At 41.2% G+C, this 14,575-nt stretch overlaps 1 protein-coding gene across 1 annotated transcript in view; it reads left to right on the top strand.

Moving 5' to 3' along the window:
• Positions 1-337: 337 nt before the first annotated feature.
• Cmya5 (cardiomyopathy associated 5) overlaps positions 338-14,575 on the top strand; it is a 96,600-nt gene continuing 82,362 nt past the window's right edge. Inside the window, exon 1 of the mRNA XM_074077219.1 lies at positions 338-1,995. Within this exon, the coding sequence (XP_073933320.1) occupies positions 1,847-1,995 (149 nt within the window). The 5' untranslated portion in view covers positions 338-1,846. The remainder of the gene's footprint in view (positions 1,996-14,575) is intronic.

Genomic DNA, 14,575 nt, shown 5'->3' with positions numbered 1-14,575 from the left:
GCTTTTCAGCAAAAGCTCAAAAGTTTGAGCACCTCATACGTGAGTAGGACACTCTGCCTCTAGTTTTACATTTCCTTAAAAAGCCTCAGAATTTATCATGGTATGGATTCCTCCACCTTCACCATATTCTCAGCTTTTAATGACCCTACTCTTAATACTTCTTTTCAGCTGATTTGCTGTAACAAATAGATCAAGAAGTTAATAAACTTAAAAACATTCTAAACCAAAGGGCTGACACACCAAGAGTTTTGAGTTATTTTCAGTCTCAGTTATTTCTGTGGTGAATACTAGATTCTCTTATTTTCTGTGTTGATCTCTCCATTTCTACATATTTGAATACATTGTAAAAATTGTTAGGTTAAAATTGCACTTTGTACTGCAATTCCAAATTTTTGATTGGTTTGCATTAGGATCTTTGTAAATCTTGTAGACTTTAGTGTTCCTAAGAAATTTTGAGTTTCAGTGAAAGAAACAATTTGGCTACCTTGTTATTTTGATTATTGTTTAACAGATTTCCATAACTGTCATTGAATTCTTTTTGTCTTGGGTAAGCATGCCATTTGGAATTGCTAATGGAAAAGCCTAATTTTAAGAGAATGAATATTGCTGATGTAAAGCAGATTTAGTGAAACCTTGGCAAGACTGAACTATGGTTTTCCCTTCTTTTGCCCATTAGTTGTTGCTTCTGTTCTGTATCTGGACTTTCTACACTTCTTTGGCCATAGACCTAATACATGCATACAAGCTAGTGCAACTAGTGAGTATTACCCATTCTCCATATGTCATATTAAAAAACTGTAAATAGACTTTTAACTAAATGTGTGCTGTGCCATAAAAGCTCAGGAATAGAATGAACATTTCTGCACTGTAAAGCTCTTTACCTGTTGTGTGTATTCAGCAGGTCTGGTCCTGTTTTCTCTAGGGAATGTTCACTAAGTTCTTGCTATGTGCTAAGTAGGAGTTTGCAAAAGTTGGGGATGGTGGAGCAGAGATGAGTAATAAGCTTACAAAGTCTACTGGGGGAAGAGATACCACATACTTCCAATGTAGGCTGATGTGGGAGCCTGGAAAAGGAGTACTGAGTTTAACCTGGGGGTAGATGGAAAGAGCATTTCAGTCTGAAGGAATGTGTAAACAAAAATGGAGTAGTGGAAAGTCTTCCAAAAATGAGGCCCCATAGGATAGATGTGGGCTGTTAGGCAGGATTTGATTTTCGTAAGGCTCTTGGGCTTCAGCCCTTGAGCAGAGGTTGGGGGCTTTAAGCATCGGCTTTCCATGATCTTATGATCTTATGATCTGGGGCCTTTGCGTTGAATTTTGGACAAAACTTATCGACCTGCGAGTATAAAGATAGCCAATACTGAGCAGTGGTTCCAAAGTGAGGTCTTGAATTGGGCCGACCTAGCATTGGGACCTTAATAGCAATGGGCCATTAAGCAAGCTACCCGAGCTCCTCCGAGCTTCAGTTTCTTGCTGCAGGAAACAGGCTCCAGGGCTGGGGCAGGAGAATGAGGTGAGTGCTCTGCTGGAAGCCCGAGTGCGGCCTGAGCCTGCGCCCCCGAGCCCCTTAACGTGGTGATTGATCGCCAGTTGTCCAGAAGACCAGCCGGGGATCAGCCAAAACGGGCGGGGAAGTTGGCAGGCGCGGGCACGAGGAGAAGTTCAGCCCGGGCCTCAGAAGCTCGGTGGCGAAACTTCTTGACGCCTGCTATTTAAAGTCTCGGGGCTGCCCCGCCCCCGCGCCGGAACCCGAGTCGTCCCGCCGGGCCGGGCCAGGCAGAGGCGCAGTCAGAGGGAGAACACCGGGCGCGGCGCGGGCGGCCCGACTCCGGCCGGGAGAGGCACGATGGCGAGCAGCGACAGCAACCACACCATCGAGAGCTTCCTGGGCTCCGACGCGGTCGAGGAGGCGGCCCGGGAGCTGGAGACCGAGGAAGAGTCGGAGGGCGAGGAGGAGGAAACGGCGGCGGAGTCGGAGGAGGAGCCCGACGCCAGGTAGCTAGCCTCTCTGCAGGCTGGGGAGGCAGGTGCTCGCCCTTTCCTTGGCCTTTTTGCTTTTCCTCTTCAACCTCCGCAGTTCCTTTCTCTGCAGCAAAGCACTTTCTGTCTGCGGCACGCTGTCTTTTTTAAGAACTTGAAGGTGAAGGTGCTCACTGTCAGCTGGAGTGACAGGCCCACCTGTAGCCAAGTGCACTATTCCCCCCACCTCCCTGCTCCCAGCTCCTTGTGACTTGCTGCTCTTGTTTATTCTTAGGGTCCTGCCTAACTGCATAACTGTGTTGGAACCCTTACATCTGGCCCAAGGAGCAGGATGGATCTTGAAAGCTGAGCTAGAGGGGAAGGGCGGAGGCAGAGAAGGCCACTCTGGTACTTTTAAATGAATGGTAGCCTCCTGGGAGCCTAGCACTGGGCTACTTTGCTATAAGGGAACTTTATTTTGGTACAAAGACTCATATATTTCTTAGAGAAAAGAAGCATGAAGGCCAGGCATGGTGGTATCCATCTGTAATCCCAGCACTCAGGAGGCTGAAGCAGGAAGATTGTGAGTTCAAGACAACTTGGGCTACATAGTGAGACTGTTTCAAAACAAACGAAAAAGCATTAATTTCAGCAACTCCTGCTCTTAAGTTTCTGCTGGTTCCAAGGTCCCAAATAATCAATTTGTCAGAAAATGTGAATAATTTTTATATAATTATAATTGTATAATAACATAACTATTATTATTATTATTGATCCCCTCTCCTTCGTGTAGGTCCTAAAATGAGAATGGTAGGAATCATCTCCTTTTGGATATGGTTCTACCTTTCTTGTTCTCTAAATATGAGTGTTTTTTTTTTTTTTCTGAATGTGTGTTAGTAAATGTATCTCTTTTTGACTATTTGTGTCAGTAGAAAACCTTCAAAGATGGCATAACAGTTGGATGTATACCATTTCAGAATGCCCATCTTACCCAAAGTTAAAAGTACTGCCCAACCAAGGCCAGCAGAGCTAAAGTTGAGGAAGGAGCTTGTAGAGTGGCACTGATTAGGGTGAATGGTGAATCAGATAGGAAGACTTCAGTATTGGTCACTTGTTTACCAAGCAGACACACGCACAGCCTCTGCCCTTAAGAATTTTATGGGAAAAGTTAGGGAGAATTATAGGGAATATGAGACTATGCGCTAAAGAACTTAGAGGCAGAGAGGGTACTGTGGATTCTGTGGGAGGTCAGAAGAAAGAGAGTAGAGCTGTGGCTGCCTTGAAGTAGTAGGCATGATCTGGGCTTTAGAAAAAGGGCAAGGGATGCATAAAGGAAGAGCAGAGGAAAAGGTACCTATGAGAAATGGAACAGGGAGAGGGCCAGTGATTGCTGGGCATGCTGAGAAGAGGAAGTGTGCAAGTTCAGTCTTTACAACCTTTTGCCTTAGTGGTATGTGGGACGCTCTGATCCTTGCCCAACCAGTATCACTCCCCAAGAGCCTGAAAACTCATTTGCACTAAAACAGCTGACAATTGAAGCACCACTTCAGGGTTGCATTGCCCTTTGACAAAGGTCACTATCTTCAGATGAAGATATGACTTATCTGCAGTAAACTTTAGTCTGCTCTGACTGGAGATGGTAAGATAGACACCGAGGAAAGAGCTCAGAATAAGTAGCGTTGGGATAAACACATGAGAATAAGGTAGGTGGTGGTGGAAGCCTTGAAAAACCATCACGCTTTTGATGACACGAGTAACAAGGAGTCAGTAAAACTTCTGAACAGGATTTAGGAGAACAGACCATGTTAAAGAAAGGAGTCTGACAGGAGGCTGAGTTTCAGGAGGGTTCAGGTCAGGGAGGCTGTAGCAGAAAGAAAGGTAGTATCTAAGGCATGGACCATGGTGGAGACAATAGGAAAGGAGTCCATAGTTGTAGCTAGACGTAGGGACAGCTCAGTGGAGAACAATTCCAGGGGAACAGGTAGTCTCCTGATCACTCCTGCCTCAAAATGTTGTCAGGAATCAACCACTTCATTGTGCATGTGTATAAATATGGCCTAACATTCTCTGTTCTGAGACTAGAGTGAGAACTTAGAATATTCTCTACCAGATGAAAGCTGAGAACAATGTGTCATCATTCGTCACTCCTTTCTCTAGGCTCTCGCACAGACGTTTTACAAAGAGGGCTTGCTCACTCTGGACCAGGCACGGTGCTAAGTGTTTGGCTATGTTGTCTCATGTTAAATGCTCCCAGCAACGTTAAGAGGTGACTGTGTTACGGATGAGGGAACTGAAGCATCACACCATTTACTGAGAGTATAAAGCAAGAGAATGCAAGAAGCATGTCGAGACCCTCATCTGTGTACTCCAAGCCACTGGACTTTCCCCACCCCATATTTTTTGAGGAATTCCCCTACAGTAGGGGAAACTGGAATGGCTCCATCTAGCTTTTACTTTGAGAGGTAATAAAAGAAAAGGAAGGCCTCATCTGTAAAATAATGGGAGTTGTTCCTTTCCTTAAATGAAACAGTAATATTGTCTCAGAGGTCAGAACCATTCTTAAAAGCCATAATTACAAACTGATTTTTTAAATTAAGAGGCATCTTTAAGAAAAACATAAAAAAGAGGCACATAAAAGTTTAAAAATGAAAATAGCTTAAGTAATATTAACAGAATGGTTAATTATTGCATCTATTTGATATATTACTAAGCCATGTTCAAAATACTATTTATGAATATTCTAGCTTGTTGAATTTGAAAAATTTCATAGTATAATTTAGAATGATAGCAGCCATAAAGTAAAAGATGTACTAGAAAAAGGCTTCAAAGGTTAATAAAGATTAAATTATGGTTAACTTAATGTAGGTTAATTTTAAGGTTAAAAAAAGGTTCACAGTGGTTGTTTTGAGTAATGGGATAATGGTTGATTAGAATTTGTTCTTTATATTTATCAAACTTTTCAATTTTTCCATAATGTGTATACAGTACATGTTATTACCAGAAAAAAATAAACTTCACTTCTAAAAATTTAGAGGACAGGTTGAATATCTATTGTTGCCTTTTTGAGCCTTTCTCCTTTTCTGAAGGAGAAAAAAAACTCCTTCTAATTATAGAAACACAGAAGCTCACCAATACTTTTGTTTTGGTGCTGAGGATCAATGCCAGGACCTTGTGCATATTAGGCAAATACTCCACCATTGAGTTGCATCCCCAGCCCTAAATCAATACTCATACCAGGTGAGAGAACTACCCTTCTGACATATCATTCACTTGTGAATGTGACATATGGTAGGTATCAAGAAACCTGGATGTGAATCCTGTTGGCATTCTGTCATGGACAAATTCTGGCCTTTTTGAGCCCAATTTTTTCATCCATAAAAGGGTGATAATAATTCCTAATTCGTACAGTTGTCCTAAGGATTAAGCAAACTATGTTAATGTGTGCAGATGTACTTACGCTTGATAGGTTCCCAAGAAGTTTTTATTTCTGATAATACTTCAGATGAATTGTTGGCAGCAAAGCTCTACTTCTTCCTCTTCCCCCCATTCATCAATGAGAAGAGAATGATGGGAACAGTTTTCAATCTGAGTAGTGATCCTTTCCACTTGACTTATCTGTATTCATTCAATTCACTGAACATTCATAGAGTGTCAGGGACCATACCAGGTGCTGGAGATAGAAAAATTAAGAATCCATCACTGTCCTCAAGGAGTTCATACCATAATAGCATAATTGTGTCATTAATTGTTAGAAGACGCTGAAGGAAGAAAAGTTGCCCTGTGAACCACCTCAGAGTGGAGAGAAGATCCTGGAGTCTATTCTACCTGCAGGGGTTGGAGAAGGCTCCACCATTGGAGCAAAGCTTTGGATCATAATGATGTGCTCCAAAGGCCTTGTAATGTGTGGGTATCAAAAACTTTTTTTGGTGGTACTGGGGTTTTGAACTTAGGGCTTTCTGGTTGCTAGCCAGGTGCTCTACCACTTGAACCATATCCCAAGCTCTCAAAAAAAGTTTTTCTGTTAATAAGATGTTATCTGCAATCATTGAGTTGAGAGAGGCTTTAGAAACACTGATTCCCAACAAATCCTTTTACAAATTCAGAAGACAAGTGTCAAGGGACATATTTTTTAGTCACACAGCTTTTTTAGTGGTAGAATTAAGACTAGACCCCAGGTGTCTGGATCCCAATCTAATGTTCACTAATTTGTTCAGATATTTATTGAACTCCTATGGTATGTCAGGTACTTCCAAGTCCAAAAGATACAGAACAAAGTCCCTGCCTCCTGAAACTGACTTTCCAGTTTGGAGAGACAAGTAAACAAATAAAACAGATATGTGCCAGGTAGCTAAAAGTTACACGAAGACAGATCTGGCAGGATAAAGGGCTATACTGTTTTGGATAGAATGGTGAAGAAGGCCTCTCTGATGAGGTGACATTTTAGCAGAGACTGAAGGAATGTGTTCTAGGCAAAAGGAAAAGCAGGTGCAAGGGCACTGAGTCAGGAATGTGTGGCTTGCTTGAGGAACACAAGGAATTCACTTTGCAGGAGCAGAGTGTGCAAGAGGAGAGTGGTCAGAAGGTGGGTTGCTGGTCATGGAGGACTTTGTAGGCCATGGTGGAAACTTTGAATTCTGAGTAAAAATTGAAAGCCATGAGTGGCCTTATCATACCACTCAGGAGTAAGAAAACAAACAGCAAAGCCCAAATCACAGGAAAAAAAGTGGTAACTGCAGTATTTCTTTCAAGAATAAATACCTTTCATTCATATTTGCATTCAGGTAATATTTATTGAACATGTACCATGTGCCAAACACCATGCCAACTGTTTCAAACTCATGGTCTCCTGAATGGAGAGAGATACTGGTTTTTGTATTTTTCTGACTGTGAAACCCCATCTTTCCATCTTTCCCACAGATCACTCAGAAACTTTTCCTTATTCTTGTTTTTCATTATTTTTTTTATCAATCGCTGTGGGTCAAGTTTCATTTATCCATTTCAGGACAGAGGATTTTTGCCACAGTAGGACCCAAAATTTAAAATCACCTTCAACTGCAGCTTTGCCCATACCTGTATAAAACAGGTCTTAGCTAAGCTGATAGAATTAAAATTGCTAGTGACATTCACGTTTAATCAGTCATTCTACCAGACAGAGCTTTTAGAAGGCGAAGAGAGTTTGTGAGTGGTTTCTGTTATCAGTGCAGAGCATTCTGTTTCCACATATCTATTTATGGGATGTCTGTCACTGATTTGCTTACCTAGGTGTTTTGACAAGGGTGTTATTTGATCCATCCCTCTTCTGAGGTCAGTGGAAAGAACTGTGGATGGGAGGGATGCCTGACTGCTCAGGATGCCAGAGGCTGAAGAGAGAGGAGAAAGGAGAAAACAGACTCACTTCAAGCCAGAAATTGAAGAGCTGTTCAAATGTTGTCTGCACGGATATTATCTGTCTTTCCTTGATCAGACTTTGAATCAACAGAGAGAAATACATCAAGAGTTGCAATTGTTATTTCTCCTTTAAAACAGTGAACCTACTGAAGTGTAGGACATACTTACAGTAAGGGAAAAGAAAGTTTCTTCTGTTCCGTGGCTACTCAGAGCACAAGCTTAATAAAAACTGGCTCCATTCAGACATAACCAATTTCCCCTTCCTATCGAGAAAACCACAGAGAATCAAGTACAGAGACTGGCTGTGATTTGTACATGAAAATTATCCTTGATTTAGTCAAGCAGTATCTAACAGACATACAATGCCAACCACTTAGCCTAATAGCCAAAGTACTATCATTTCAACATAAAATAAATGCAAAGACATTATTGAGATAGTTTATATTATTTTGTACTAAGTCTTTGAAATTCAGTATGTATTTTATACTTAGAGTACATCTCAGTTCACCCTACCTACTTATAGCCACCTGCAGCTCATGGCTACCTTACCAAGCAGTAAAGGCCTGATGATACCTGGAAATCTGTTAGCTTCGTTGGAATCCATAGAACTACTTCATTGGTACTGAGTTCTATATGCTGGGCCTGTGCTAGATTCCAGAGACATAAAAATGATTACATGGCATAGTTGTTCTCTCAAGGAGAGCACAGTATGAGGAGAAGCAGTTAACTCTTAACACAAAGGATATTAAGCAAAGGATAGGGAGAAGACATTTTTCCTAAAATGAGATTTAGAAAGGTTTTACAGAGTAACACTGAAGCTGGGAAGAAAGTGTACCAGATTACAACATGAGGTTCAATATTTCCTATGTTCCTGTCTCTAGCTCTTGCACTGCTCATTACCATCCTAAGATTTTTGTTTTCTCATCCAGAATCACTCAGGATTTTCCAGAGTTGTGAATATTTGTTGACTGAATAAGTGAATGATATGAATGGATGAGTAAGTGCATGTCAAGTTATCTAGACTTCATTAAAAAGTGAGTTTAGTAAGGATGTTGAACTTGGATCAGGTAAAATTTTGCTGGTGTTGATCATTCAATTACCAGAGACTGACAATGCCCAGTGATCCTGGAAATACAGTCACTTAGAGGGGACAGCAGTAAGTACTGAAGGATTGTTCGATTATGAGTCTGCAGTGATCAGTCCCATCTTCTGTGACTTGTGGAAAGCTTCATTTGACTGACTGACCCTTGAGCCAGATCATAGAAGGAAAGATAAGAACAGGCTTTGGTTTTGTCCAGAGAAAAGTCCTCTATTAAGGCAACCAGTGTGGGTTTGGTTCCAAAATTCTGCAGACTAATCTGGTAAAGTCCAAGATATGAGAGATGATTAATTGGCACTCCTACTGCATCTATCAAACTCTAAATGCTCAAAGCCCACTCATGGAACTGTTACTATGTTTTTCTCATTTGGCTGTGCTTTTCTTTAAGAAAAAAAAAAAACACATGCTAAACAAATTTACATTCACTGTTGTATACCATAAATATATACAATTTTATTTGTCAATTAAAAAATTAAAGTTTAAATTTACCACAAAGTGCCTCTTAGTGGGGCTGATTTCACTAGGATACTTAAAATTATTGATTTGTAAATAAAATTAATTTCCTCCATTTTCAGAACGTATGCATAATAAACAAAGGGGCTGTTCATCCAACAGATGTTTACTACAGGTGAATCATGTGTCAGGCAATCTAGGTATGGAGTGAACAGGTAAAGCTCCTAATCTGTTTACTTTAGCCTCTGCTGAGGGCAACTGTTAAACAAATACTCTCACAAGTCATAAATTGGCGCCAGTGCCCTGATAAAATGGATTGGTCTCAGGAGCTAAGGTAGGGCTCTACTGAGATCCCCAGTCCTTTAAACCTCAGTTCCAGAAGCCTCCTGGTTGTTTTATCCTCAGTCTCTGAGTCCCTCTGGTCAGCCCTCCTCCATCTATCTACAGGTAAAGTGTTCACTGCTGTGTGGCAGGAGAGCCTGGCTGCGGATTATACTCATTCTGGAAGGGCACTTAGACATCGTCTCCCTGGCTCTCTTACTTTTAGGACGAGTGACAGAGATCCAGAGGAGGGAAAGGAAACCAATACTTATTCAAGGAACTCATAATCCATTCCAAACACTGCCACACTTATTATTTTGAGATATTGGTAGGATAGCTCCATGACCTAGGCATTGTTTTCAAACTCATTTTATGCAAGAGAACATGGAGGCTTAGCAATATTGAGTATTGTACCTCATTTCACACAGCCTAAATGAGTCTAACCTAGTCTAGTGGCAGAGTCACTGCTGAAACCCCCGTGAGTTGAGTTCTCAGGATTATATGTTACATATAATATATATTATATATACATACAGATACATGGTTATATATGCATATATAGAGGCATAATATATTTTAAATAGGCATTTGTTCCTTTTTATTTTCCTTCCTCTTTCCCTTTCCTCTCCTTCCCCCCCCCTCCTTTCTTCCTTCTTTTCTCCTCCATCCCTCTCCACCCCTTCCTTCTTCTTCTTTTTTTTTTTTTTAAAGACAGGGTCTTGCTATGTAACTCAGGCTTGCCTTGAACTCATGATCATCCTGCCTCAGCCTACCAAGTGCTGGAATTACAGTATGCCAACCATGCTCAGCTCAGACATGTGTTTTTTATTAGCCAATCTATTCCTTTTTATTTTAACATAATTTTACTGTTTTTAAAATGATTGTTTCAATTTACATCAAACTTTTTTTTAAAGCAAAATCATAAAAGACCTTGACAATCTATGTAGAAGCTAGTCCTGATCAGTAACTTAGCTGTATTAAGTTTCCTTATGTGTAACAGAGTAGATCTTATGATTAAAAATAGACATTAGGCAGTCCAGTGCAGTTGCATTTTCATAAGGTCAAAGATAGCAACCCCAGAATAACTTTCCTACATGCTATATGAAATCACGTGCCAAGCATTCAATAGGTGTTTACTATAACATCTACAAAATTCTAACGCTTTATTTAACAGACAGAATTTATATTAAGTTTCGGGTGATGAACTTGGAAGTTTTCAAATCTAGCTTTTTTTTTTTTTTTAAGAGGACACAAGTCGAAGACTGAGACAATTGGTCTTTGGCTTTTCTTAGAGTTTTGGTATCTCTGAGGGCTTCGATAAATTCTCTCTTTATCTAGCATCTCTTAAAACAGAAACCCAGTAATAGTGTGCTTTTTAAAAAAACATTTTTTTTTTTACCATACATTAGGTTGTACAGGGAAGATTCATTGTGACATTTACATATGTGCTTATAGCGTATATTAACTAGATTCACCCCCTCCGTCATTCTCCCTCATCTCTCTCCCTGCTTATGTTGTATTTTTAAAAAACCAAACCAGATAGGATTGAGAAGAGCTGGCTTATTATCCAAGCTGTTCCCCTTGCTAGCTTTGTGACTAGCAGCAAGATACTTCACTTCTGTGTGCCTTTCCTGCAGTTTCCTGGGCTCTCCCTGACCTGTCTCACCCTCATCTCATGCCGCTCTGCTCTGCCCGTCACTACACTCAGGCTCAGCCAGGCCCTGCATGCAGGTTTTTGTGTTGGCTGTTACTCCCTGCAGTGCTGCTTCCTCAGGTCCCTTTTGAGGTCTCATTGCACATGTCATTTTCAAGGGGTTTTTTGCCGCCATGCTGCCTAGTGGGCTGAGTTCACCCCCTTGGTCTCTCTATCACAGCAGTCACTGTTTCCTGCTGCTCTTCATGGTGCTGATCACTATCTCAAATGGTTTATTTCTTGTTTATTGCCACCACTGGAATGTAAGCTCCCGAGGGCAGCAGCCTTGCTTCTCTTTGCTGCAGTGCCTGCAAGTGCAGCCTAACGTCTGTACTTGCGTACACAGTAGATTTAAGAAATGATTGTTGAATGAATAAGCGGATAGACTTCACCTGTCACATTTCATTCTCAGGATCTCAGCTCCTTCTCTCTGATTAACACCACTCATATTACAATCCTAACAAATCATCTTGCTGTCTGGGTGTTAAAGTAAGGGCCTGGAGAATGAGAACTGAGAAGTGATCATTGAATTTAGCAAAACACAAGTCAATAGGGAGACATTAATAACTCACAGAAATGCAAACATCTTTGAGGGAGCTAATACTTTAAACTGTCAGCCTCTGTCTTAGCTTGGATTCAGTTTGAACTGATCCTGAAAACAATCCTGAGAGAAGAGGGCACTAGAAAGGGGAAAGCTGATGCTTAGAAGAAGAGTGAGTGAGCACCTGAAGCAGACTGGGCCTCAGGTCACTAATGATAACTTCTGGGAAAAATGGCATTCTTATTTCCCTAACTCCTTAGGGAATCCAAGATTTTTAAAAAAGGGGTGTGTGTATGGGGGGAGAGCATAATAAATACAAAGTTAGCAGTGTTGACATATAAGCTAAAATTGCCTGACAACCAAACATGTAGTTAAATTGATTGGCTGATAGAATTAGGATCCCTTCTTCATTTATGTACTTGACCTTTTGGAAGAAAATCCTAGTGGAGTCTTTGGACACCAGCCTAGGTTGGCAGAGAGATAAGGGTAGTGGAGCCACTGCAGCTGCTGGACCAAGACAGAGCAAACACCATGGGCATCAGAAAATCAGGTCTTGCCATTTGAATAACTTAGAATCAGTGGCCTGCTTTATCTTTGAGGAAAATAGCAAGAAGTAGCAACCATTTCTTAGATTCTTCTATTTCTTTCTGCTCCAGTTCATACTTGCTGCTCAACCTGCCAGAGTTTCCAATTCAGTCCTCTAAGTTTCCTTTGATGGAGTTTGTGAAGTTTCACAGTTTAGAGTCATGAATTCAGAAACAGGAACGATAGTGCCACTGAACAGATTTCAACTTGCCGATACAGCCTCATGTAGTTGTTTTCTCTAGGTGCAGGGTGCTGCCCTGGGTGCCAGAGTTTTTATCAGTTAGGGCTTTGAGCTGTACTGGAAGCAAACTGATCAATTTAAGCAGAAAATGATTTGGTAGCTCACAGAATCTTGGAAGGGTGGAAAATGGGGTTTTACTTCCATACTTCTCAAATGGGGGTATATGTAACCTGAGGTTGACAACTACATGCCAGGGAACATTTTTTGTTTTGTTTTGTTTTTGAGACAGGGTCTCACTATGTAGCCAGGCTAGCCTTAACTCTCCATCCCAGTGTTGGAATTACAGGTGTGCACCACCATGCCCAACTGAAAGCTGGACTACAAATAGTTAGGAAAAACTCCTCAAACCATGCCTCAAAACTTGTCTGATAAATTATTGTTATAACTCAGTTATAAAAAGACAGTCCAATTTAACAATAGGCAAGGGACCCGAATACATAGTGTTCCAAAGAAAATGCACAAATGTCCCAGGATCACAAGAAAGCATGGAACACATCATTAACCATCAGAGAATGCAAATCAAACCACAGTAAGGTACCTCTTCACACCATCCAATACGGCAATACTAAAAAGTCAGATAATGACAAGTGCTGGCGAGAGTGTGGAAAAATGAGAATCCTCATGCAGTGTAGGTGGGAATATAAAATGGCGCAGCCACTTTAGAAAAGTCCAGTAGTTCCTCAAATAGTTAACTAAATATAAAGTTACCCTATCACCCAGCAATTCTACTAGGTATATAGTACCCAAGAGAACTAAACACATATGTCCGTCTAAAAACTTGTACATGAATGTTCACAGCAGCATTATTCCTAGCAGCCAAAAGCAGAAACAACCCAAATGCCCATTAACTAATGAATAAAGAAAATGTGGCCTGTGCAATACAATACTATTTGATCATAAAAGAGAATGAGCTACTGATTATACTACAGCATGGCATGGATGAACCCTGGAAACAGTAGGCTAAGTGAAAGAAGCGAGATCCTAAGGACCCCACATATTGTGATTCCATTTAGATATTGTAATTCCAGGATAGGCAAAACTATAGAGGCAGAAAGTAGATTAGGTGTTGCCTAGATCTGGGAAGATGTGGAGGGGATTGGAGGATGATGGATGGTTAAGGGATATCAGGTTTCTTTTTGGGGTGATTAAAATACTCCAAAATCGATTCGGATGATGGCTGGCCAACTGTGAATATATTGAAAGCCATTGAATTGTATGCTTTTAAATGGGTGAAGTATATGGTGTGTGAATTCTGCCTCAATAAGGCGGATTTTTTAAAGGTTGTCTGGTAGAGAAACTTGCTATTCCTGTTCTGCATTAGGTGTCACAGTTTGTTCTGCTGACACTTCCATACCAGCAGCTCAATATTGCAGCAACTGGAACCGCTGCTATTGCCAGAGAGAGTGAGGAGCACCACCATCTATTTCCTCAAGTCTGGAATGACATGCAGATCATCACTGGGAGAGTGCCTTGCACTGTCAACTCTGTCTCCCAAGGACCCCCAAAGTGGGGAATTCAGCAAATGGAAGAGAGATCAGTGGCTGACTGTCAAAAGGATGCCAGATGTTTATTGGAACAGCTGGAGCACTGGGCTAGGCTTTCCTTAGGCTTGTCACCCGATACTTGGGTCATTTAACACATCATGTAGTAGATTTTGCTTTTTCTGTGGACACATGGAACTATTTCAACAGTGACATAGGAGATTCCAAGATGGCGGCTAGAGGGAGGAAGCAGAAAGCGAGCCTCCTATAGTCAAATCTTGGAGAGACGCTGGAGACACACTTTGCAGGCATAATCACTGAGAAGAGGCAAAACTTTGACCCCTCCACACCTCTAGCTGGTGCAGAGAATCTCCGCTTCACGTTAAATGGAGAAACCAGGAGGGCCCTCGGGCCACCAGTCGCCAGTGCCCAGACGGCTTGGGAAGACACGGACCAGCTTACTGTCGATTAGTACACTAAAGCTCCCTGTTTATACCTTTGAAACCTTCTTGTCTGATACCTTGTTCTGTTCTCTCCTTCCAGTCTGTGTATTTGTTTTTCCCATTTCTTTAACTTCTTGCTTTCCATCTCAGCTCACTCTTCCATTCTAAATATTACCATTGTTAGTATTGCAAGCTAGAAAATACTTAATTACACACAGTACAGGGACAGTAACAACACCAAGGACAATGATGGGAAGACAGAACAAACAGGGAAACCGGTTTCCCCACAGCAAAAAATTAGTACAGGAACCAGAGGGGAATGAAGAAAACAGGTACTCAGATCCAGACTCCAACAAAATGAAGATAAACTA

This window comes from Castor canadensis, chromosome 6 (assembly GCF_047511655.1).
Source record: "Castor canadensis chromosome 6, mCasCan1.hap1v2, whole genome shotgun sequence".
NCBI classification, from domain to species: domain Eukaryota; kingdom Metazoa; phylum Chordata; class Mammalia; order Rodentia; family Castoridae; genus Castor; species Castor canadensis.
This window is presented reverse-complemented; position numbering and strand designations above follow the sequence as displayed.